Here is a 25,810-nt window from a genome sequence, read left to right on the forward strand (position 1 = left end):
CCATTGAATTTCATCATAAGCTGGCCAGTCATTGTTTTTCATCTATATGGTTTGACCCATGAGTACTGAGTAGCTACTCATATAATAATGTTATGTTGACTATTGAGAAGTCATGGGCTAGAACAAGTTGACGGCTTTGATGCTGATGTGATCACATTGCAAGACAGTCTCCAGTTTTATTTCTAGTTTGCTCTATTTACCAGGGCTTTATCAGTTTGTTTCTCTCTTCTTCTTTTACATCATCCCTCTACAGACACCTGCTGTCATAACTGCCTATAAACAATGAAAAGTCAGAACTTAATGGAAGTACCATTCAATTAGTGACTAAGTTAATCACGTAATTAGGTGAAATTTTATAAAATGGTTGTGAAATAGTCGTACACTCCAACATTCATTTATAGTCTTAGTCATTGGGTGTAACGTTCATGTTGGAGTACGTAGGCCTGTTTGTGGAAAAAACAAAGGAGAACTCTTGTATATTATATAGAGGTTACAATTAAACATTAAAAGCCATATTACTGTTTATTGTAATCCTAAATTATGTTCAAAGTTACATTTAGGGATGGTTTGGATGTATGCATCACCACCGGCAGACAGCAAATCTGACAGTGGTGATGCAAACATCCAAATCAAATCAAGAAGCTCATTAGTTGTATAAAGAAGACATCCTGTTTTTTTTCTGTTCACTTGCTGCTTTTGGCTTTTTTACAAAATGCACACATTTATGTCATAGTTTAAGATAATCCTTTCTACACAAATGAGACGGTGTTGACATGTCATGGTTGTGATAGTAGACACAGTCAATAAATATATCAAAATTATTGAAAGATTCCAAATGTTTTGGACCTTGTTGCATTCAGCAAACACGGAGGGTGGAAAGGGTTCATCAGGAATAGTTGACCAGGTATGTGCTTGATTTTATTGCTTTTTCATAAATATATCTGAGGCATTGACAAAAACACATCTTACTGCAAAATAAGAATAAATAAACTCTACTTCTTTTAGTTTTAAAGATGTTATGCATTCTACTCTTTCATCTGGAATCTGCATTATACATTTTATATGATTTTTTCACAGATTTTTCACAAATTGAACTGTTATCCTCTTGTTTTGGGACAACTGCTTATGTTGGTACTGGGCTGTGGTTTAATAATATAAACTACTTTTCTTTGTGGGACAAAGCCGATCGTCTCAAGAATCAGTAAAACACACTTAGTGTGAAATTGATGGAGACATGCTTTATTAATGGATCTATCCCCACCTGTGCTTTTCCTGCAGTCAAAACATCTGCCCTGAAATAGGTCCAAATCATGTTTGTACCTACAAACTAAACTTGTTCACTTTTCACTTCGCACATTGCTAGATGCACGTCGACTCTTATTTTGAAGTCAGAGGACTGTTGTTGTTGAATCCTCTTAGCAGATTAGCCTTTCAAAAGCAAACCCTTCAGCTGCCCTGATGGTGATCAGAGCCATACTGTTTTACACCGTGAAGAAATACCACATTGAAGCTTTGTGAGATTCCGCCATGATTTCACGATGTCGTATGAGAACCAAAGAGATTCAGAGGAGGATGATAGTGATGACAGCGAGAGCGAATCAGGTGGAGGACGAGTCAGCACTTTCTTCAAGAGGTTATTTTCAGGTAGGTGATTGGAATTCTCCATGTCAGACTGAATCAAAAGCACAACTGTAATTCATACTATTATGATCGCTGGCCTGTTTAGGCTAAGCGTGTCTAGACTGTGTGAACCAGCGTGCACGCTTGTCTGCCTAAGAACTGGCACACCTGGCCGTAATGAAGCCATTAATCATATTAATTAGGAGTTCACCTGTGCTTCTCCTCATACTGTGCTATGTGTGATAACAAACAGGCCCTATGCTTAAATGTATATTCTTCACATTACTTTACCGAGGTCTTGGTGCCTTTGTAAATAATGGCAGTATTTGCCATGTATAATAGGAACAGTAGAGGGCAACAGAGGACCGTCGCAACTTGATGACACCGTTTGTTGACGATGTTGTCACAGTGTGCGACAAGTATTGTAGTCTTTACACGGTTGCGGAACCACCGAGGCAGGAGTTAGCTCACAATAATCAATATATATGAAGAAACTATTAATCAGCTGGCTAATTATCTGCTAAACATGGCAAATATTCAATGTGACCATATATAATGTGCAATTATTTGTAAGGCGGTCTGCACATACCGCTCATGCCATGTTTATATAGGGTAGCTTAGCCTTTTTAGCTAAGCAGCATTGCTAAACACAGTTTCAACAGAGAGGTGTCTCAACAAGGGAGGAACTTGTGCCTGTGACTACTAGCAGCCATTGCGTCTACATAACTGTCGCACTTATGTTGTTGTAGTAAACCGTCATTTGGTTACATAGGTTTTCTACGAAACTGGGGCTTCCTCCGAGACGTTCACAACATGTTGAACATTCCGACCCAGGCGTTCCCTGCGCCGAACTCCCAACAGCGGATCGGTCCGTCCTCACAGTCCGGGAGGAACAAGGTATGACTCTAACCACAACCGATGTAAAGCAGTCTTCCTCTTTAGAGAGTACACTGAACTCTTTACCAGAACTTGACAATGTATAGCTGTTTCGTGGTGACAGAGAATACACCCCATAATAATGATGAGGCTCATGTCTGGCTTGCTAAATCTTTCAGAGACATTCTTCATTTTTGCCAACATCAAGTCTGACCAACACGACAGAAAGTGTCGATGTGAAATAAAAGCGACATTAGTAACTGGTATTTTAGCAATTCTATGGAGGTACATGGGCTTTAGATGACGTCACTGTGTCTTAAGTTAGGTAATAACATTCCTTTACACAGGAAAGAAATACAAAACGTTCCATCTTCTGTTACGTGACTCTGCTCTCTCCTTATTATTAGGTGGCCTTGAAGCCCGGCCACAGTCTTATGGACTGGATTAGGTTTTCTAAGAGTGGAAAAGATCTGACTGGCCTCAGAGGGCGCCTGATTGAAGTTACCCAGGAAGAGCTGCAGAAACACAACACAAGAGATGACTGCTGGACCTGTATACGAGGTGAGCCTGAGTGCTAGTCACACAGGACACATTAAAGGTGCACTGTGTAGTTAATCAGTGGAGAAAGATCTTCACTGATTGATTTTTTTTTTTAGCCTTAACAAACAAAATAAACTCTTTGTTTTCATGTCTGTATTAGACATGAATAAACGAACTGACCTTAAAGGACAACACGATTTCATACCGTCTCACGTTGTTTATATGTGGCGGACCCTGCCACCTTTCTAGATTCAAACAGTTTTCTGGGACCTTATTTTCCTCTGAGAACAGCTTCAAACAGCATCCTCTACACTGTCTGATTCATAACACATCACAGTTAATCTATAAACAATGAATTATCTGAAGTTACAAAGTAACTTGTAACTAAATTTATCGAATAAATGTATTGGAAAGGAAGTATAAAGTGAAATGAATATGTTAATGAAAGTGAGAAATAAAAATCTTGGATCCGTCCCTTAATCCTGATCTGCACTAAAATGAACTCGGGTCTATTCTGGGCCGAGACCCATCCTCTGTCCAAGTTTATTGGAAATCTGTTCAAACAACCAAGCAAATGGACACAGGTGAACACATAACCGGAGGTAATAATTGTGTAATACTGTGATATTTTCTGAGATTATAATTTTTCTGTGAAAATCTTATATCTTTGCAAACCTTCCTAATATTACCAATTTCATTTGTCAGAAGGCACTAGAACGTGACATACATAAAGCTCTTTTTCTCACTTTGTTTTCAGGTATGGTTTACAATGTGACCCCCTACATGGACTATCACCCTGGCGGAGAAGAGGAGCTAATGAAGGCAGCTGGAATAGATGGCACTGAACTGTTTGACCAGGTAGGGAATATGAAGGATGAGGTAAAGCACTGTTTTTTGTATGTACCTTTTAAAGCCTAAGGGAAAAATGGAATTGGTCCAGCTGTTTTTCCACCTCAGCACTTGCTTTTGATTGCTTTATGTTCACAAAGGTAGCGTCAATAAGGAAATAAACTATAATAAAGCACAATAGTGAGTTTTTGCTCCTGTTACTATCAAGCAGAGGTATTTTTTGAGGTCATAAAATGGCATTTTTTTGTCAGGCGCCTGGTTATTTCCTCAGAGAAACAATTATTAAGTGTCCATTTTCTGTGATATTGTTACTAAATTGGAGCTAAGCACTTACAGAGCTTCTGACAGCTTGGGATAAAAATCAGCTCATATACTTTTAAATGAGCCCAAAATCATGCCTGTACTAGTACAAATGGTTCAACAGCTTTCAGTTGCCTTTGGGCTAGACTGGGGCGGGTCTTTTAGGACTAATTTACATAAATGTATAGGAATTAAAACAGGTTATGGTATTAATGACAAATAAATAACCTTTGACTTTTCACATGTATTGTTAAAACAGTAGATGACATTTTTAAAGACATTGATTATTTTGTATGTCTGAATTTTAGTTTGGTAAAACTCACTTTGGTTTCCTCAGTTTGCCCTTTGTAGCTTACTTGGGACAAACTAAAGGGTGCCTACCTAAGTAGTGAATATATGGTAACATCCTAAGATCAGTAGGAATAAAAACAAGCCCAGGACCTGTCAAACTGGAATACATTTCATTTTGGCTCCCTTGTGAGTGCTGATAGAGTTGATGTTTTTCTGTAAGCTCTTTAATGCGGGCATGTTTGATTTGAGCTTTAACAATATGTGTTGCTAACAGTAACACTGTGTGTGTGTGTGTATGCACAGGTGCATCGCTGGGTGAACTATGAGTCCATGTTAAAAGAGTGCCTCGTGGGCAGGATGGCCACAGCCATTAAAGGTACACACACATTTGCACTGTCAATTTCCGCTCTTATCCCATTCAGATTTCATTCCTTATTATATTTAATATTAACATTAAATTTTAATTTTTAATAGTCAAATTTAGCCTCTTGTTAATATTTGCTGTACCTATACACTGTATAAATAATGCCACTATCAGCATGTTGTCGTATACATTCTGTCCATTAGAGGGCATTCACACATTACCAGTAAACATCTGGAATCAGTGGCGCCGGAATCCTGGACGCACTGTGCGTACTTTTTTTGAAGGTGAAAAAGAAAAAAAATTAAAGCAATTTGTATTCTGTGTAATTTCTCTCTCCCTCTGCTTAGAGGGAAAGCAGGGACTTGGGATCACTTTTTCATAGCCTATATCCCTCTCTGCACAGAGATGCATTCATTTCTAGGAACAACATAGGCTAGTGAGCACCATACATATCCCTTTTACAAATCCCGACCACGTTTGCAAAGTTTGGATAAAAACAAATGCTGCAGGTCTGCAGTGCACTGTCCAGGGTGCTGAACCGGGGCCGGATTGGAAGGTTCGGCGGGCTAGATATTTAAATTATGCAAATCAGCAGGTGACAGCAAACAACGTCTGCCCAAGCAAGTCAGAGCTTTTTTTTACTCTCACACAGTGACCTGGAGAGACGCAGCCGCATCTCAGAGTACAATCGCGCGTGTGTGCGCAATTGCGCATAGCGTGTGTTGCCCCTTCTCCACTACATAATACAGCTCGGCTCTACTCGACTCAGTTTACGTGTTTTTCTATCACAACTGAGTTCTTCATAGTTCCTCCTCGGCGGGGGCGACGTCATCATAGCATGGCGGCTACAGTCGCGTCATATCGTTCTCTTTTTTCTCTCCAAAAAAAGAGAGCTCCAAACTCACTCGTCTGCACCGCGATTACGGACCACAGCGTGGTTTTCCACACAAGCAGCCATTTAACTCGTGTCAGAATAACCACAGTGTCACAGATCATGTGGGCGCTGCAATCTGTTATTTCACTGACACTGATAACATTAGATTTTGTCTTAAAAAAGTATTTTTCCATTTGTTGTATTTGCCGTTTCTGTGCGTACTTTGAAATTGAATCCTGGCGGCGCCACTGTCTGGAATTACTAACAGGTGATAGCTTTCTTGAAAAATAATAATCAAGTTTAAGCACCAGCAACCCTTTGATGATGAGGATGGAGCCATTGCTTTCTGAGAGTTCAATGTTAGACGTTACTGTTAGCACAATGAACATGAGATTGTGATTCAGAAAACTGAATTGTTGATCAAGTGTAACAAAAGTATCTTGTTTTGCATGCGTTTTGGCCACAATAGAGAAAGAAAAACCTGTTTGTGGGAGCAGATCTGCCCAACACTGAATGTAGCTCTAACTGTTGTTCTTTTATGACCTGTTGAATTGTTTGCTCGTTTTTAGCCATGAAGTCGACCCTCTGTTAATGTAGCGTTAAGTTAGCTCACTTGCTGTTGTCAATCAAAATCCTTCTTTTTTGTCTCGCCACTCCCAGCACTCCTCAACACACTGCCAGCACAAGGATGAGTTCCAATGTCGAGCCAATGTCGAGCAAATGAGTGCTTTCATTGGCTTAAAAAATACAACATATCCAATGTAGTCAATGGGAAGTTTGTTTGTAATCCACCAATAGACCCAAAACAAGAAGGAGTGCAGCACGTGGTTGTCGCACTTAAAAGCCAAACTGCTGCACCTGGTAGGGTCCAACAGTGTTTTAAAACAACAAATCTTATGAGAGCTCTTCAATATTAAATTAAGTACAAGTTAAAAATTTGAAATGATCATTCATCTTATTGTTGTCGGCCATGAGACGCTGGTTACTACTATGATTTATAATTATGTGCCTTGATCAGGGCACTTCTGTTCTCCTGTGAGAATGATTATCTCGAATCTTCAACAAGAACAACTTTGACATCAAATTAAAAGAGCTGTGTGGATGATTGCTCATATCAAGCAAAGTTCAATTCTCAAGTGTTAAAAGGGGTGAAAACCAATGACTGTCTGGGAATCTGTCTAAAGAATAATGATATGTCTCAGAAGTGGTTGGTAATAATGTACAGCCTTTGTGATTTGAACCCAAATCTGAACGTATGTTTTAGCAATGTTTTTTTTGGTCCGTTTTCCTTTTTAGCCTTCATCCCTCCACCACCACCACCGACTAGCCTTGCACCACCTATCTCACTGGCTCCTCCCCCAGAAAAAGACTCTCGGCCTCGGTATGAAAGACAAAAATGATACAGGCACATTAAAATTTGACATATTTGTACTCAATCCTTGGCATTATTATCTGCTATCTATTGTTTGTGTAGGTACGACTGGTTCCAGACAGATGTGAGTGTTCACCTGGTCATTTACGCAAAAAGGAAGGTAATGGTCACTCATCAATCATACACACATCCATCAGGCATTAAATAATTAACTCTTACCTCTGTTGGCATGCAGTGAAATATCATATGAAGTGTGTGTTTGAAGAATTCTTTACATCTGAGCCTAGGGATGGTTGATGGGACAGTAATCAGGCTGCCTCTCTCTGTCTATTTATCAAATATGATTATGGTCAGAATTTCTGTGGAAAGCTTTAAAACCTGTAACAGCCATTCAACTAGTCTATTTTGATTAAAGTTTGAAGGATGACGTTACCAACTGTCCAAAAAGATTTCTGGATCAGTGGCTGAAGGTGACACTCATGCATATAATGTTTTATGTCAGATCCCCAGTACAGGCTGTACCAGTGTTGACCTCCAGGCAGGTGTTCTCCGACTAGAAGTGCTGCTGGGGAAAATGTCCTACATGATACATTTACGTAAGTAGATCGATGGCTCTTCTCACTTATGCAAAACCATTAGTGGGAGACACTAAGGAGCAGCACATTTACTTTTCTTTCTCTTTCGCCCACTGTAACATCTGCTTTTTGGTCACCCAAAAAAGTGTGATTTATACAACATGTTTCCTAAAATAATAACAAACACAAATGTAATTGTAACAGAGAAATAACTTATGACAAACATGATGAGACATAGCAGAATCAAGGCAGCACAAGTCTGTGTATGTGTAAGGTAAGTAAGTGTGTATCTGTTTTATCAGCAAACATTGGTCCTAAATGATTACCTGCTGTTAAAGTGGCATTGCTAGTATCTAGTTTGACTGTATACACATTTTTTTTTTTTAACAACCTACTATAGTTGAATTCAATACCATTGGCACTGTTCAGACTGGTATCAAATTACAGGCCCTGAGTGATCCGATCAGAACTGGACAGCTCGAGGTACAGTTTTGAATGCATTTAAGATACATTGAGGAAGCACATGGATCCAATCACTCAGACCGCATTCAGAGATGGTCGGGGCCATATAGGTGACCACATTGTTCCAGCAGTGTGTACACAAATGTGTCCTTGGCCACATGCATAACAAGAAGCCATAACAAGAAGCCACAACAAGGGGAAGAATGGATTACACACCGTATGATTTCCATGTGGTCATGCAAATCAAGTGTTTAATCTTTCTTTACCTGCCGATGTTAGCAGCAGATATTTGTGAACACACACACAAAAGGACGGGCAAACTGGTGGCTTTCTGCCCTGTCTAAAAACGGCTACTGTCTGTTGAAGTAGAAGCTGGAGTATCCTCAGACTGCTTATAAATCAGAGGATTTTCAGTTTTGTGTTTGAGTTGTCGTGTGACAAGACTTTTTGCCAAATGGCTAAGGCAAATGCGAAATAATTCAAGCCTTCTTGTAAATCCCCAAGCATCCCTGTCTGACAAGTTGGGAATGAGACTTATAAATCAACTATCATACAAAGTGGACTTTTAAATAACCTTTTAAACCAGTGAAAATTGGTAGTTCTGATGACTAGACTATCACTTTATTGCTGTGTGTGTGTTATGTGTTTGCATTTGTGTTTTGCATGTGTCTTACAAGCTACATGATGTCAGGATTTCCCTCTGGATCTGTCTGATCTATCTATGTGTCTATTTATTTCAGCAAACATTATACATGAGAGTATTTATTTCTTTGTGTAAAAACAGTGTCCATTTATCCCTGTGATGTATGTGTTTATTTGCATGTAGAGGGTGGAAGTAAGATCCAATCACCAGAGGTCACTTGAGACTCATAACTGGCGGACATCGAGCTTTTTACTTGTGATCGGATCACTCGGGGTGGATGGGGATACCTAGTCTGAAAAGGGCCATAGATAAACTAATGGGATGATAATTAAAATGTTCATACCACAATATACCTTGAAACCCATAGACAGCTGGAACCCTTATCAGTGCTGGTAACCATGCAGGAAATGGTTAATGGAAACATTACTCCTGCACTCTGCTGAGTGACCAGATACCTAATACCAGAACTGTAATGTAATCCAGTACCTTACTTGACCTCTTTGTGCCGGCTTGGACCTGAGACCACAATTGTTTATTATAGAATATGGGAAAAAATGCAAACAACTTTCAAGTACCTGAGTGCTGGCTTTTAATGGTTTTTAAACTATAACACAGAGGTGTTAATTCAATGTGCTGTCATTTTTAAGACTATAGTTTGTGATGTTGTGATAGCATGCTTTATTTTGTTGGATTTTTCTAATGTTGGCCTCCTCCATATTGAAGTGAGTAGGGTTACATGTTTCACCGGTCAGTACTGAAATGTGGATGCTGAACGCAGATTAGCAAAACCTCATTTGAATTGTTATGATTTATTTTCAAAGTAAGGGCTGGACACACTGCCTGCGAGAGCAGCGTGTGTGCATTGCAGAATGTCTTGCTTTTAATTTTGGCATCAGTGTTAACATGTTGAGGTGAGTCGCACGACTGATGCATGTGTCAAGTGAGGCATCATTTAGAGATTCTGTTTTTATCATGGCACATGTACAATTCTCGCTACAAATAGACCTGAAAAGTCATAGACATCATACCAGCGTTTAATTTTTCCCCCTCCCTCCCTCCACTTTCTTGCTCTTTTAGAAGTGGAAAGGAAAATCATGTCAAAATGTTTTTTTTTATCATTAAAGACAAACTCCATGTAAACAGATAGGGCAGGCACTAGCAGCAGCTGCAGCAGTGCAGCTGCAACACACTGCACAAGCAGGAAGTGTGCCCCACCATCTGGACATCTGTGATTTGGCTTGTGATTAGACATGGACTACATGGTCTCAAAATCAGTGTCATTTTCATACACTTTCAGGTCTAGCAGAGGAAGTTGAGGAAAATGTTGCTGGTAAGACAATATAGTGATTTCAAAATAACAAAAAAAAGATCTTATTATTTTTGTTGGCTTTTTCTTGTTTTTAAACTGTCATGTCTTCACCAGTCCACACTGCTGCCTCAGTGGGAAAGATCCAGGTCAGCGTACGCAAACAGGCTAAACGAAAATGGACAAGTCTGGGTCAACCACTGGAATTTCACAATACTTTCCTACGCAAAAAAGACCGAGGTGAGTTCCAGGGTTAAAGAAACTGTTCCACTGAGCATTGTTTACACTCCATCCATCACATTCTGCATCCCTTTGTAAATCTTACACCACATAGCACTCTGTATTTGCTTGCTTATTGGGAACCAAACCCAAGAAGTTAAATGAGTCTACATCAATGCTCTGTCCTTTACAGCTCTCTTCTATCGGAACTGTGTGTTGGTTTCTAAGACTGAGGTGAACCATAACACCCATGTGTTCAGATTGCAACTTCCACGTGGAACTGTCAGGCATGTGCCTGTTGGAAAACATGTCTACCTCAAAGCCCTGATTAAAGGTAAGCAACCAAACATTCCTACACAGTACTGGATGCAATGAATGTTGACCTCTGGGCTCAAGCAAAACACATTTAGATAAACACATTTTCACAATTTTCACTGAAAGATCCAGTGTGGAGGCTTTTAGGGGACTTAGGAGGATCTATTAGCAAGGTATGGAATATAACATTTGTAATTATGCTTTCATTAGTGTATAATCACATAAAACTAAGAATCATAAACTACACACTGGCTCTAGAGAGGGCCTTTCAAGCTTTTCATGTTTATGGAGGCCACTGTTGGAGAGAGAGATATGAGTGAATTTTAGTTTATTGCACTTTGCACCCTGACCACCAGTTGCCTCTAAATCTTACACACTGTGGCTTTAATCAGTTGAAATAGGCTTCAAAATAGGGAAACATTGATACTGCTACCTTCAGTGGTGAGGTACTCGTGATTCCATGGTTGCTTCATGTAACTGCTCTCTCTGGTGCAAGTCTGCTTTCACATCCATGGCCCACATTAAGGCTAATTTTTCATGCTAGTTCAGAATATCTGAGGATTTTGCCATATTAAGCATACATTCTTCATCTCTCTTGGGCACCGCCAGCTCCACAGAAAAAACAGTCCAACCTTTGAACACAGCAACAAGCCTGGCTTGAACTTACTGTTCATATTCATGTTAATAGCATATGATTTCAGTATTATTCGTTAACAAGCTCATTAATTATCTCAATTGTATTTTGTGGCAATCCTCATGTAGAGATACTATGGCTCACATGTATCTACAGTTGTAATCAAGTTTGTCCAACTTTATATGTTTTATGGAAATCTTTTACAATATGAAATCCTAAATGTGTTCAGAAATATTTTTAGCAAAGTTCTTTTTGCTGTAGATCTTTTTGTTGTTTGTTTGTTTGTTTGTTGATGGTATGACGTGTTATAGTATGTTGTCCTTTAGGTGGCACTGAACAATATAAATATAATCTTTACTGTCATGATTTAAGATATGATTTAAGATTATTTAAGAATATTTTTTCTCCATATCTAGACACGGAGGTAGTGAGGCCGTACACTCCAGTAGATCAGACCATGGCAGCAGCCTCCCATCACTCCTCACAGGATTCAGACCTCTACCTCATGATCAAAGTTTATCCTGATGGAGTGCTCACCCAACATCTCAACAGCCTACAGATCGGTAAGTCTTGAAGAAGTGAGAGGATAATGTAAGAGAGGGACACGGTCAGAGGTCAGCTATGTGAAGCTGAGAAAGGAGCTATGGTTTGATGCTGTCTTTCAGTTTATCAATTTTCATACTTTAGGCAACTATTTCTGTCACCTTTCATGGGTAAAAGCAAGTGTAACAATGTAATGCCTTCCAGTAGAGCCTGTCTGAATACAGTATATGAGCTGTTGTCTCCAAATTTGAATATTACTGCGTCTCCCCCCCTCACAATAGTAGCTGGCTTTTCACTCCACCTTCCAGTGTGGCTGTTCGGAACAGGTATACAGGGTTCTTTTGATGTGTTTACAAACCACTTTTTCTTGCATACCCTAACACTAGCTTAGTTGGCAGTGATGTCTGACATTATACCAAACTAAAAAATTAAATAATAAGTATATATAGCGCAGAAATACTCAACAAATTGAATATATGAATATTTAATGCAGAATTTAATAAAGTTAATGACTCACTGAGATGAAAAGATAAGTGCAGCTGAATGTTAAAGTGGAAACAGAAACCTTTTCAACTTGACCTCCTCCCAGTGTTTCCCCTTGAATTACCATTGGTGTTAGCTACATGACTACTGCTAGCAGCCTAGCTACTGTAAAAACACAACCGTAGCAATCAGAGTTTGATTGAGAAACCCTGATCTCAGTGCTATGAAAAAGCAGCAAAACAGGCTGTTGTATTACTGAGATGGAAGGTTGTGTTTTTCTGGGAAACCCCCAGCCCGGTGGCAGACTGAATAACAAAGTGAAAGCAATGTTTATAGGGAACCTGTGAATGGATGGTGTCATTTTCATACAGCCATTTGACTGTGCAATTAATTGATGCACATTTCAGAACGATGAGATAAAGCCAAAAAGTTCTGTATTGCAAGTTTAACTATTTATGTAGTTAGTGAAAACAGTTATGGAAGCACTGCCATTTCTCGCCTGCTCTAAGAATGATATGGTTGTTTATTGTTACTCAGGTTAAAGTTCAGTGATCACAAAACTGCAACTTCCTAACCATTTTATGCTGGCTCTGCTATTTTCTTGTTTCCCATCATACTTCTATATTCATATAGTTATTTTAAGTTGACTAAAGCATCCTACATATTTTTACGATCTTTTTTTTCTGTCTGTTTATTAACTGTTTGCTTCCCCACCTTTCTTTTTGATACATCTGTACTGTTTGGATGTGCTCTTCAAGAGAATTTTCCATGCTAAATGTTCTCATTATCATATTTCCTCCACATTAATCGGAGGAGAGAGGCCGTCTATTTTGTGGACACACACAGTGCACCACAGATAGCAGACAAAATGTGATGCCATGCTGTTGCTGTGCCTGTTTGATATATACACACACTATTGTCCCTGAACACATCAAAATGATGAAGAAAGGATGAGTACATTTGCGAGTGAGAGACAGACTGTCAGCGTTGTGGTCTTGTGAACTTGGAACCTGTGTTTCAGGGGACTGTGGGAACGTGGGAGTGTTGACCAAGTCGTAGACGCTTTACATGAAGCACTGTAGCCCTGCGTTCCCTGACCAACACATGTTATTTTCCGGATGCAAGAAAACATGTTTGTGTGGTACAGACCTCAACAAATGTCACATCATCATGGCTTTAGACGGTGAAAATGAAAATTGTAATGCAAAAATGCATCCCTATTAATGGTGATGGAATTGTGATATCTGAACTTGACAATTAAATTCCCTGTAGGTTAATCAAGACTGTTGCTAGTTAAGTAAAAGTCAATTGTGCAGTGACTTCAGATTTTGTGAGGCTTTTCTTTTGTGCTGTCATGTCTTGCTGTCAGCGTTTTAGATGAAGCCTCCTCCTCTTTATCCAAAGAAAGTGAATGGATACCCTAATAGTGCACTAGTGTCACCTGAGATAGTTTGATTACTTTTAGATAAGATGCGATCTATTCTCTTATTGTCCTCACTTATAGTATCTGTTTTCACTCTTTAGGTGACCTTATATCTGTTAGTGGTCCAGAGGGTACCTTCAGTCTCCGCCCCCTTCGTGATGTCACACACCTCTACCTTTTAGCAGCAGGCACTGGGTTCACGCCCATGGCTCGCCTCATCAGACTGGCCCTACAGGACATTGACACCATCAGGTGGGAACTGTCAGATGACACAAAACCTTTTACTTGTAGATCTTAAAAAATAAGCAGTTTCATCCTGTTTAATGAAGTCTTTATTTGTAATTATTGTCTTTAAGTCTCTTTCATTTCAGTTTATTGCCTCCATCCTTACACACTTAAGACCCTTTCAGACATGTATCCCTTCACATTAACCTCATGGCAACTTGAAGTTGTCTTATGTCTCCATAAACACCCTGGTTACTATAACATAAACATCACAACAGCAATCTGTTGGACCTAAATCACTTTCAACTTGGCACAGGTCTGAAATAATGCTGTCGGATTTACATAAAGACCAAAACAGCACAAGGTTAAATTTACAGAGGGAGAGAAACTGTGTCTTATGTCTAGTGGCCTTAGATAAAAAAAGAATTAATGCATTAATCAGTTCAATTGAATTTAATAAAATTTTGTTGTGCTTAACACACAATACACAAGCCATGTATTCTTTATCTGAAATTTTATGCACCCAAAGTTGTGTCAGTTTTTCCTTGTGGTATTGAACATGACATCTCATATCAATATTTTCTCAAACTATTGTATTGAAGTTATATATCAGTAAATATCAGTTTCATGGCAACTCTATCTTGTACACAAAGAGATCCAGGGCAGTTTATTAAACTTTACAACATGTCAAAAGATGCAATTTTAAGTTTGGCTTTCAGCAAAAGAGGTTAAATAAAAACCTGCAAAAAACAACTTGTGTTCAAAATCAGGAATGATTTAACAATTTCTCAAATTTCTTCAATTTTCAGCATCCAGCATGTCTGCTTTTAAGTATTAAACCAGTTAGTCTTAACGTCTGCTTAGTCAGTGCTAGCCATATATACATACACATTATTGTGTAATAATGTTGAATAATGAAAGGAGCCAGTGTTTTAAAAAAAAAAGAAAAGAAGTGATGCTGCCTGTGAGAAAAAAGGGACAATCCTCCTCATCAACCAAGAGTCTCTCTGTTTTAAAATCTCCAAAATTCCCAAACCCTGGTAAAACACACACCAGAAAGTGTCCTTCCTGGATAGAGAATGGATTCTCGGAGTGTTGGAAAAAAAAGACTCCTTGTTCTTGTCATCGTCTTCATCAGCCTTTCCCATTCACACTACAGTTTTTGAGAAAACAGCCATAATTTGTTCCATTTTACTGTTTGTGTGACTGATTATAAATCAAAGTGTTTGCCTGACAATCTGCAATGTGTGTGTGTGTGTTTGTCTTCAGAAAAACCAAGCTGCTCTTTTTTAACCGACAAGAGGAGGACGTTCTATGGCACCGTGAACTGGATGAACTGGCTGCTAATGATGAGAGGTACTCAAGCTGTGTGTTTGTGTGTAAAGCTTTACACTAGTTTTCCCTGTCACAACCGGACTGCTCATCCTATTATCTCTGAGGGGGAATCATGCATTCGGTCTTGTGTGTCCATTTGTGTATCTGTCCGAGCAGTTGAATACATTTTGTGCCCATTTTCAACTGTATGCTCTTCTACAAAGTGCTATAAGTTAATGCCTCTCACTGACCCATTTACAGATGTACGAATATATTTGGGAAACAGATAGGTACCAAAAAGAACGTCTGTAACGTTCTCTGATGATTATAAACTTTAACTACTCCTAATATGCTCAGTATACAGGTCGCACCAAACCCACATATCTATTTTTAATTTCTTTTTATGAGTGTTTACAGCTGCCAATAAATGTAACACTGTAACTGTGATAATAAATGACAGTTAAATATTTAATCTGTGTCGATATTGAGTGTGAGTGTGTGTGTGTGTGTGTGTCAGGTTTCAGGTGGAGTATGTTCTCTCTGTGCCCTCTGACGGCTGGACTGGCAGGAAGGGTCGGGTTGATGAGTGCATTCTCAAGGATTTCCTCAGCAGGCCAGATGTTTCCAAATGTTACGCGTGTGTGTGTGGCCCCACAGCCTTCACTGAGCTCACAATAGGGTGTGTCATTTAACAGATTTTATATATCATTCACCTCACTTTCCTAGTGTTCTGAAATACTGCCTCCAAAATGATATTTCCATTTCACTAATATTCAGGTCTTATGTTCATATCTTTGGCAACAATCAGTCATCCGTTGTGATAACAGTATACTCAGTTAAGTGATTGCTGACATTTGGGAACAGTTCGACGTTAGGTTAACAAACACCAGCGAACGGTCAGTCTGCCTTTAAGCAGAGCAGACAAGCTGTAAACAAACAAACAAACAGTATATCCAGATTGATAAGTGGGGCTGGGTGCCATCTTGGAGTCCATTAGCCAGCTCTGATATTAAATCCATGGAGCATGTGAAGGAAAAGTCTCCACCACCTTCCCCAGTTTTTGGCCCATAAACCGCATCATCTTGTGCCTTAGAGGTCCTATCGGCAAGGCAAGATGATTTTGAGTCTCATTCCTAACTTCAATACTGACGCTTTGGATTTCCCAACTCTTCAAATAGTGACGCATAGGCCGACTGGCCGACCCATACTGCAATCCCAAAACTTCAGTAGTTGACAAGTTGGGAATGAGACTTAAAAATCTAATTTTTCTCAGGTGCCACTTGGCTCAGTTGGTCGAGCGGGCATCTCATGTGCAGAGGCTTTGTCCTCACTGCCGCAGCGTTTGTTTTTCGGCTGTTTGTAGCCTTGACCTCCTTTTCTGTTTGTCCTTCCAGGTTGTTGAAGCAGCAGGGCTTCAGTGAAGAAGAGCTCCATGCCTTCCAGGGCTGATGATCTTAACCTCAACCCAACTCCACACTGCCTGAGAGAGAGAGAGAGAGAGAGAGAGAGATGGAGGGAGAGAGAGAGAGACAGAGAGAGATGGAGGGAGAGAGAGAGGGACATTATTTTAATTTATTGTATTTCTATGCACCAAGGATGAGGATGAGGATGCTTACAGCAGACATCACATCCCGGCGTTGCTGGGCTGCAGTAGGACTCTAGTGATTGTGGACAGTTTGGTCAGTGTCTGGAACAAAGAAGATATCTATGAGTTGAGAAATTGCAAAGATGTGTCAAATACAAGTAAAATATACTGAGACAATGAGAAATGACTAAGATTATTTAAACTGTAAGGGTATATGCAATATAAGAGAGCATTGATGTGAGCTTCATAGTGTGTTGCTGAGGATCTTCTGAAGACACTTGATCTTCCAGTTCCATGGATGCAGTTGCAGCAGAGTTAATATCACTGCAGAGAAAAAGAAAGATTTTAGGTTTGGTCTCCCATGCATTAGGCGGGGTAATCTTAATTATCACCTCTGATTGTAGTCTAATTTTCAGTCATCAAGTTGACCTTTGTAGTCAAGATGATTTTTGCCTTTTAAAGACTAACAACATACATACAGGATAAAAACTGCTTTTGCTGTCTTACGCACAAGTTTACTGGGGAGTTTACAGAGGAAACAAATACAGGTAACCATCCAGCACATGGTGGAACTAATGTAAGTAACAAAGTAGCATAACTGACACACTGGAAACATTTTCAGGGCTTTAGAGGAGTTGGTTCGTGTAGGCTGATTGATGACAGTTGTGTTAGTAGTATTAACTTGATAAAGTCACTAACGTAGCTCTTCACGAAGTGCTGATATGCCATACGAGTCGCCCACAGAAAGATGCATGCTGTTACTGCTGTAAACACTGGTTCTGGTTAAGTGATGAGACCTGCCGGAAGTGGCACACACAATTCCCACATGGTATCATAGGAGTTAGGAACAAGATGGATAGTGACTAGTCACTTTCCTGCAACAGATATGTTGTAAAAGATTCTGAGATGATGGTGATGTAACCTGTAATCAGTGGGTGTCTTGTGTCTCAGAACACCTCAGACCACCTCGGTCTGGCCAGGGTTGACCAGCGCCCCAACATGTGTTTCACAGACCTCTGCTCCCGATCAGATGTGGTCCGGTTGCCTCATCTCTGAGCAGCATGAGTACCCAGCAGAACCTCAGCATCCTACCTCTGCAGATATGAAACAAGCTCTACATCCTAATTAACATTTCTGTTGTGCTCCTCTGATCTTAACATGCTACAGTCATCTCTAACATGCTGACTGTCTCAAGGCTTCTGACTGTCAGACAATGCCAGAGTCATGGTTTCAGCAAACTTGTGTCCACAGGCAGCTGCCAGTCAATCACTAGAGTAAGGGGGCCTTTTGAAATCCTGGACTGTTATTGAAGTTTCTTACCAGTTACCCATGAGCTCCTTGGTGGGTGGAGGTGTTTGCTGCTGATGATGACTGACGTGACATGCTCTGACACTGTTTCACCACCTGGTCAGTCTGCCAGCAGAGTAGGGCCCTCTGGCTGCTCATTGTAGTACATTAAGTTCCTCCTTGGGATATCAGTATTTGGGTTTGGGATTGTCTCAATATCAGATCAAATAAACTCCCCTTCCTCTCCTCTCTGCTTCCTAGTCCATGGCCCAACCTAATGCTGCCATTCAAATACCTCAGCAGAGAGTCAGTGACTTCCATTGCCTGTGGTGCTTTCCACTTCCTTCCAGATCATGGAAGAGCTCCTTACCAGTAAAGCAGGGAACACTGTTAGCTGCTGAAGTACGATTCTCAATGTCAAGTCAGTGTTCTATCAAAAGAAAGAGAAGAAAAGTAAAAGCCAAACATTTTCAGCATCACAATACCTGCTTAATGCTGCATGTTTTTGTGCTTAAACTACTGTTTGGTATAATAACCACTGAGACAATACTATCCATACTCTTGGGTGTGGTAAGCGGTGCTAGCTTCCCCTGATGTGCACTCTGCAAGAGTCCATGCTCACTGCAGCCACTTTCTCACCATCCAGGCCTCATTAGTGCCTGCCTGCACCTCCTCCTGGACTAGTTGGCATCTGTCCTAGACCTGGACCTGGAATGCTGCCAAGCCCCAAATGATCTATTGTGGCCATCCCTTACCTTTATCCTTAACCGAGAGTCCCACTTCATCTATAACCATCCACCCTTCCATCTGGTGACAAAGATGAAGTTACTATTTAGGCAGAGACCATTGTTGGCTACTGAAGTCAGATTCTCAAAATTTGAAGGCAAAACATTGCCAAGATTGGTGTCAGAAAACTGAGACAGATCTATCCATACTTTTAGATGTGGGCAGAAGTGCTACTTTTGATCTGAAGCCATAGATATCTAGTGTTTAGTTACTCCTTAAATGGTAATCCTTGAGATCCTAAGTGCTGTGATGTGTCTTGGCTGCACTTGCCAGAAATCACTTGTACAGCAGCACTGCACTTAATTTGGGTTTTGAATTTTGAGTTGTTGATATCATCATCACCACGATGAGCACTTTTTTTTTTTATTGCTCTGTAGTACGTCATGCAACATAGGGAATTGGGAATTTGGGGTTAAATTTGGCTATCAGCGATAGTGAACGATTATCAGGGATAATTTTTAATTATGATATGATAATATCCAATTTACATTAGATCACGTCGGGGCACCCTGCTCGAAGAAGGGAAAAGCCAATTCACCATTTGATGATGTCTAGCCTATCTGCTTTTAAAGGTCTTGTTTGTGCCACAGCTTGAGTCTCTTAATTTTCTCTGTGAAAAAGATGAATGCTGCTCCCTCTGCTCTCTGTTTGAGTTTGTAAAGCTGTTTTCACCTCAGTTCTTCGTTTTATTCCAAACATATCCCGAGGTCTGCCTGGTAAGACCAGACAATGTGCCTGTCCAGACAGATATTCCCTCACATGAAAATGTTACACAGAAGTTTTGAACCTTTGATCTGCTGAAACACAAATCTAGCTCCTGCCAGGGATGCTGAATCACGTACAGAGCAGACCTAACACCACGTCTCAGGTCACAGCTATATTTATTGAAGCCATTGGTGTCCAATCTTGTACCACGAAAATAATTGTCATGATTTTCAAACACAACAGCAGCTCATTTCACTGATCAACACAGATTTGTTTAGTCTGAAGTGACAGGCACACCCCCCACTGTAAGGAAGACACGATGCAGTTCAGAGATGGTATTCTATGGTCTAAATGTTGTTTCAAAAGCTTGTCCCACCTGACCAGAAAGCAGCTCTGGGGCAGCCACTGAATACTTATGCTGAATAAAAGGTCAAAGAAAATGATGCTGTATATTGGCAGAACATTCTGGCAGCATCATTTCATATAAACATAGAAAGCCCATTTAAGCTCAACCTCAGTACTTTGTGTTATTTGTTTTTTCAGGAAGTGATTAAAGAAGCACTCCTCTGGCCTGCCAAGTGTAATAAAGTTGTGGTTCCTCCTGTAAGTGCTTTTTGACTGTTCTTTTCTCTGGTGTGACAGAACCTAATGTTGCTGCTAAATCGTGTTTACCTCACAGGACTGTTCAGGTTAACACCCTGGAGAACATGATTCATATACTGAAGTGACGTGGATCCATGAAGACCTCGAGAACAAAACACACTTAGGTGAGCAGCGAGAGTGAACCAGAACAGTAACGTTGTTAGCAAGCCTGCACCACTGGTGATCTACAGACACAAGGGTCCATAATGTTAAACTTGCATTTGATTCAGTGCCATATATGCTCTCTGTTGGGATTTAAGTGGCTGTTGGCTCTAAATATGCCCTGATGTTTCACTTATAATGGTGCTTCACATCACCACTTTTAATAACTACCACAATCTCGGAAGTAAGACTTAACTGACTTTGCTGTTTTTGAACTGCCAGTCAGAAGAACAGCGTCTTCCTACTCTTGATTAAAAGCTGTGTTCACTACTTCTACGTTCTCTTGTTGGAACACACCATGTGAAAAGACTGTCTGGTCTCACCTGATCCTGGGCGTGTGCAGATGTCACTCACCGACCCATTGATTTGTTTGCCCTCTCTGGCCCCGCCTTTTGAACCACTGGAGCAGGTGGCTTTGAAGACAGCCTTGTTGCTGCCTCTCATTTCAGCTGAATGGATCGGTGAGACTCCAGGTTTTCCCTATATGCATCTGGCAGTGGTGGACCTCCGCTGCTGAAATGTGACAACTGCTGCTAGATTTGTATTTTTAATGAGGAGGAGGAGACGGAGGAGGAGGAGGAGGAGGAGGAGGGGGAGGAGGGGGAGGAGGAGGAGAGGGAACGAGAGGAGAGGACATGAAAATAACAGCTTAAAAATCATTTTGATGGGACAGTGTCTTAGAGTGAATGGTGTTTGTCTCAGCCACTCTGCCCCCTATCACTTGTTTCTGCACTGTGTAACTTCAGGGTAAGGTAGGACCACAGCATTACAACATTGTTTAGTCTATAATTAGAACCTACATAATGTCTGACAAATTGTTACAGATTTGGGATTTGTATTTACAACAGTCGTGTTGTCCAAATCACACAAAAGGCCAATTCCTACATTATGTTGCTTTAAGTATGCAAATGAGTGTTTGGCATTTAGAAGAGAATAGAGTAACAGAGAGTAAATCCTTCATTAATACCTGTAAGGAGCATGTCAAATTTTGTTGTGCATTAGTGCACAGTGTATGGAAGGAAACATTAAATACACTTGATAACAGTTTAAACTGAAATAAACATTTATTTTCACAACACATTTTTAATAAGTTACAATAATTCACATACAAAGTAGAAACTAACATACACAGAAATGAACACACGGTTTGTATAAAAAGACGTTTTTTTGTCTACAGACTTTACACATTCCACAACTCAATGTTAAATATGGCTGATTTGGATCAGGAAGCACTGTCCATGTCTGACATGACATGTAGGGTATGACAAATATCTTGCTGTCAATGACAAGTCCTTTACCTGAACTAACATACTGAATGCCAACATATTGATTATTGCTTCTGTTGTCTATCTTTGGCTTCATTCCACCATTATCAGCATCAGCTGTCACTGATACTCATGGGTCAAAACATTGTCTGTGCATCATTTTATGTGGGTGGAGGGGGCTGTGAGTGGGAGGACCACCCCCTGTCTCTGGAGATGTCTCAGGATGTTCAGGATGGAGTCCAGCTCCAGACGGAAAGCCTCCAGCTCTCTGCTCTTGTCCTGTGCCAGATGCTTCCAGTGCTCCACCTCTGACTGCTGATCAGCATCTACAGTCTGCCACGACCCACCAATCACCTGTCAGGAGAGCGACAGACAGTAACTGAGGTTAGCCAGTGTCACTAAGTCAGTCTGTGACAGCTGATATATAACTTGCCTTAACCAAAGTGCATTTGGGTTGAACTGCTAACAACTGGGATCACTTGCTTTTTGTTTGCTTCTTTTTTGCTTTACTTAAGAATTTTGTCGGGTTTTGTTTTATGTAATAACAGTGTAATTAGGTAGTGAAAAAAGATGGAGCATTAGATCATTTTTACTTCTTCCTACTCCTCTTCCTCCTGTTTGAACGAGCGCTGATGTGTTCACGTTGATACTAAACCAAATACATGAACAAACAATAATCAGGTCCTGATGATATACAGCATACATACACAATATACTGTACATCGCTGTATTTTCTACCATAAGCGGCCAAATGTTCAGTTGTAACTCAAAGCCACATTTGAGCAGTCATAAGCACTTTTAATGCAAGCTGTAAACAACAAGATGTTCCGTCATCCAAACCTGCTGCAGCTCCTTCTCTCTGTGTTGGTGTCTGAGCTCCATGTTGAGGATCTTCCTCTCCAGGCTACACATGAGCTTCACCTCTGGGCTTTGAGCTTCTTTAGACTCCTTCAGCTCCTTCAGCAGTCTGGTCAGCTAAACACACAGTGGAAGCAGTGACTTCATGTCAAAATGATAAGAAATATTTATTTTATATATCTATCTTGGTTCAAATGAAATGTGATAATACTGTAGAGAGACAGAAAAACCCCAGGAACTTATTTCAGCTTTGCAGACAAACTGAATAAACCCACACAGAAGCTAGCTTGGAGTCGGGGGGAGACTTCAGCTTTCTATTCTGTTAAAAAAAATCTAATTCAAGAAAACATGTTTCAGCCATATTGCCATATGATCACCACACTGCAATTCACCAATGTTTGCGTGTGTTGGGGATGTTGCAAAAGTTATGTGTTTTTGATTCTGCTCTAGATCTCTCAACATGGCAGGAGAAAAATATTGCTAGCTGCTGTTAAGAAGCTACTCTGTGCTGACACGCTCAACTCACATTCTTTTCTTTCTTTAATCCACTTTCATCTGAGTACGTTGTATGTAGTGTTATAATTATGAGTGTTCCAATGGGTTTCTGGTGCCTGGAGTCTACATATAGTGCATTCAGACCGTTTCACTGTTTTCAATTTGTTTAGTCTTTATTTTGCAGCCTTATGCTAAAATTGTTTAAGATGATTGTTCCATCATCAAACTACACCAGCCATAATGACAACACAGCCTCTGTACATGGGTTGTTGGCACCCAAGTCAGGGCTCTGTTGTCCCTAAGCCCTCCTGCGTTCTCTTGGCTGTGTGCTCAGGGTCGTTGTCCTGTTGGAGGATGAACCTTCAGTCCAGTCTGATGTCCTGAGTACTCTTAAGGATATCTCTGTACTTCATTCAGCTTTCCCTCAACCCTGACCAGTCGCCAGCCTCTGCCACTGAAAAACACCCCCAAAGCATGATGCTGCCACCACCATGCTTCACTTGGGATGGTACTGGGGAGGTGATGAGCGATGCCTGATTTCCTCCACAAATTATGCTTAGAATTCAGGCCAAACAGTTCAATCTTGGTTTCATCAGATCAGAGAATCTTGTTTCGTCTGAGTGTCATTTTTTTTGAGAGGCTTCCGTCTGGCCACTCGGCCATAAAGCCCGAATGGTGTTGCAGTGATGGTTGTCCTTCTGGAGGACTCTCCCATCTCTACACAGGATCTGTGGAGCTCAGCCAGAGTCACCACTGGGTTCTTGATCACCTCTCATATCAAGGCCTTTCTCCTCCGGCTGCTCAGTTTGGCAGAGAGGCCAGCTCTAGGAAGAGACCGGGCTGTTCCAAACTTCTTCCATTTAAGAATTATTGAGGCCACTGTGCTCTTGGTATTTGCTCTGACATACACTGTCAGCTGTGAGACCTTATAAATGTAGACAGATGTGTGCCTTTCCAAATCATGGTCAGTTAATTGAATTTACCACAGGTGGACTCCAGTCAGGGAGGAGAAATGGGAGGCACCTGGGCTAAATGTCAAGTGTCATAGCAAAGGGTCTGAATACGTGTGTGAATGTGGTTTATGTTTCTGATTTGTTGTTATGGTGTAGAGAGTGTAGATTGGTGATGGAAAATTCCATTTTAAACAATTTTAGCAAAAGGCGGCAACATAACAAAATGTGAAAAAAGTGAAAGGGGTCTGAATACTTTCTGAAAGCACTTTATATATATATATGCTTTAGTAGAACATGCTTTATTTATCTGTCCATTCGAGGAATGCTGTTTGGTCTCAGTAAGACTGGTTATTGCGTCTGTTACATGTTGACTTAGCTATTTGAGGATTTGATGATGGGTGGGGTGTTTCTTTATTTGTGGCTATTGCAAAATCAATAATAAAAAATGTCTCACAAATCAAAAATCGAAAAGAAATATAATGAGCCATCTCCCTTTTCATTTCATCTCTCATTAAATGTTTTGTAGGAAACCATCAGAATGTAACCACACCTGCTTCTGCAGAGCGTCCTCTCGGGTCCTGGATATTGCCAGGGCATCTTTAACTCCCTGCAGCTCTCTCAGCTGCTCTTGTAGGTGTTTCACTGTTAGCTGCAGGTAAATGTAAAGGTTAAAGCAACAGGATCATTTTCACAACTTCCTGTTGACATGCTACTGGTTGGTTAGTGAGCCATCACCTCCTGAGTGTTGAGCTTATTGGCCAGTTCGGCCACTCTTGAGGCTGAGTGCTCCAGGGCATGGCTAGCTCGCAGCTGTTCTAACACCCTGAGGTGTTCTGCTTTCATCGAGGACAGCTGCTCTGCACAGTGCTCCTGTAGCCTAACAGATCACATTACATTTAGCTATCTGATTGCACATAATGTCAGTTAATGTGCTCACAGTGACACACATACCTGCTCAGCTCCTCCTTGGCTTGTGTAGCATCAACCTTTAATGCCTCCTTGTCCTGCTTACTCTGCAGTTCCAGCAGCTCCAGCTGCTGCTTCAGAGCCTCGTTCTCCTGCTGAACCTCTGAGATATGACTGCCTGTCAAACAGATGAAACAATATGCAAATGCTTCCTAATGCCTTCAGCTGAAGCAGTGACATAAGCCTCGACTTCTTCAGGCATGTAAGACAGTGCATAGGCATTGAACACACAGCAGACATCTATGCAGTGATACAAACTAACCTTTACCCTCAAATACTATTCAGAGGCGTCACTGGGACCTCGACAGAAGTCACGGCCATGATGTTGTGACAGTATTTTCTATCTTTACTGAAGAAATACAAGTATTTTAACATGGAGCATGTTCCTTTAAGAATTGTTGCCCAGCCTCCTTTTCTAAGGGGAGATTCTCACTTCCCAGCCAACGTGATGGCAGCATTGTTTTTTTTTTTGTTCAGCTGGTCATCAGTATGTTGGCTGATTTATGTTTTTTTTAACACAGAAAAATAAAATCCTTTTTTTGAGCTGCCAACTCGTCTGGTCTCCCATTGTTGAAATGGTTCTTGGTCACTGTGATTGGTCCTCTTGTCTACACTGATCGTCATGATCCTCTCCTCACATGATTGAAGTGTGAGAGATGGAGAACAAAATCTACAGTCCTTGCAATGCGTTCTTGAGATGAAGTGAATATTGAGGTTTCAGCAGACAAAACGTCATCTTTTAAAGTTAAAATGACTTCATGTGAGTGCAGCATTTCCTCTTTCTGTCACTGTCCCCTCCACTGCAGCTCAGCGAGGCCACGCTGTCTTTGAAGACTAGAATGTTGCTCGACAGCATTTTAATGTCCAAATTTGAGCGT

General features: G+C 40.6%; 2 protein-coding genes across 16 annotated transcripts in view; one reads left to right on the forward strand and one right to left on the reverse strand.

The window, feature by feature from the left end:
* Positions 1-1,386: 1,386 nt before the first annotated feature.
* cyb5r4 (cytochrome b5 reductase 4) lies at positions 1,387-20,198 on the forward strand. 2 transcript variants are annotated; one of them, XR_003981247.1, is made up of 17 exons: positions 1,387-1,644; positions 2,393-2,517; positions 2,904-3,057; positions 3,794-3,894; positions 4,780-4,852; positions 7,011-7,095; positions 7,189-7,246; positions 7,589-7,682; positions 10,064-10,096; positions 10,190-10,312; positions 10,485-10,625; positions 11,657-11,803; positions 13,791-13,941; positions 15,184-15,270; positions 15,746-15,907; positions 16,623-16,737; positions 16,778-20,198. XR_003981247.1 is itself a non-coding variant. In XM_030394534.1 (16 exons), exons 1-16 carry the CDS (start codon positions 1,539-1,541, stop codon positions 16,675-16,677), a joined length of 1,695 nt encoding a protein of 564 aa, XP_030250394.1. In that variant the 5' UTR covers positions 1,388-1,538; the 3' UTR covers positions 16,678-20,198. The 2 variants fall into 2 exon arrangements, 1 of the variants encoding a protein (XP_030250394.1); XM_030394534.1 differs by having other exon boundaries at positions 1,388-1,644; positions 16,623-20,198.
* Positions 20,199-21,440: 1,242 nt separating this feature from the next.
* The window catches only part of cep162 (centrosomal protein 162), a 30,599-nt gene continuing 26,229 nt past the window's right edge, over positions 21,441-25,810 (reverse strand). For all 14 annotated transcript variants that reach the window (XM_030395016.1, XM_030395014.1, XM_030395006.1 and 11 more), the window contains 5 exons: positions 24,918-25,050; positions 24,702-24,843; positions 24,517-24,615; positions 22,501-22,635; positions 21,441-22,014 (listed from right to left, as the gene is read on the reverse strand). In XM_030395016.1, coding sequence (XP_030250876.1) covers positions 21,817-22,014; positions 22,501-22,635; positions 24,517-24,615; positions 24,702-24,843; positions 24,918-25,050 — 707 coding nt within the window. In that variant the 3' untranslated portion in view covers positions 21,441-21,816. The remainder of the gene's footprint in view (positions 22,015-22,500; positions 22,636-24,516; positions 24,616-24,701; positions 24,844-24,917; positions 25,051-25,810) is intronic.

Source organism: Sparus aurata, chromosome 17, assembly GCF_900880675.1.
Source record: "Sparus aurata chromosome 17, fSpaAur1.1, whole genome shotgun sequence".
Lineage (NCBI taxonomy): Eukaryota > Metazoa > Chordata > Actinopteri > Spariformes > Sparidae > Sparus > Sparus aurata.

What these genes read in the sequence shown, in the direction of transcription:
- cyb5r4 (XM_030394534.1), top strand. Translation starts at nt 1,539, where the DNA reads ATGTCGTATGAGAACCAAAGAGATTCAGAGGAGGATGATAGTGATGAC. An exon ending in AGTTGAGGAAAATGTTGCTG is followed by an intron (nt 10,097 to 10,189) that starts GTAAGACAATAT and finishes TGTCTTCACCAG; the next exon opens with TCCACACTGCTGCCTCAGTG. An exon ending in CCTACGCAAAAAAGACCGAG is followed by an intron (nt 10,313 to 10,484) that starts GTGAGTTCCAGG and finishes TGTCCTTTACAG; the next exon opens with CTCTCTTCTATCGGAACTGT.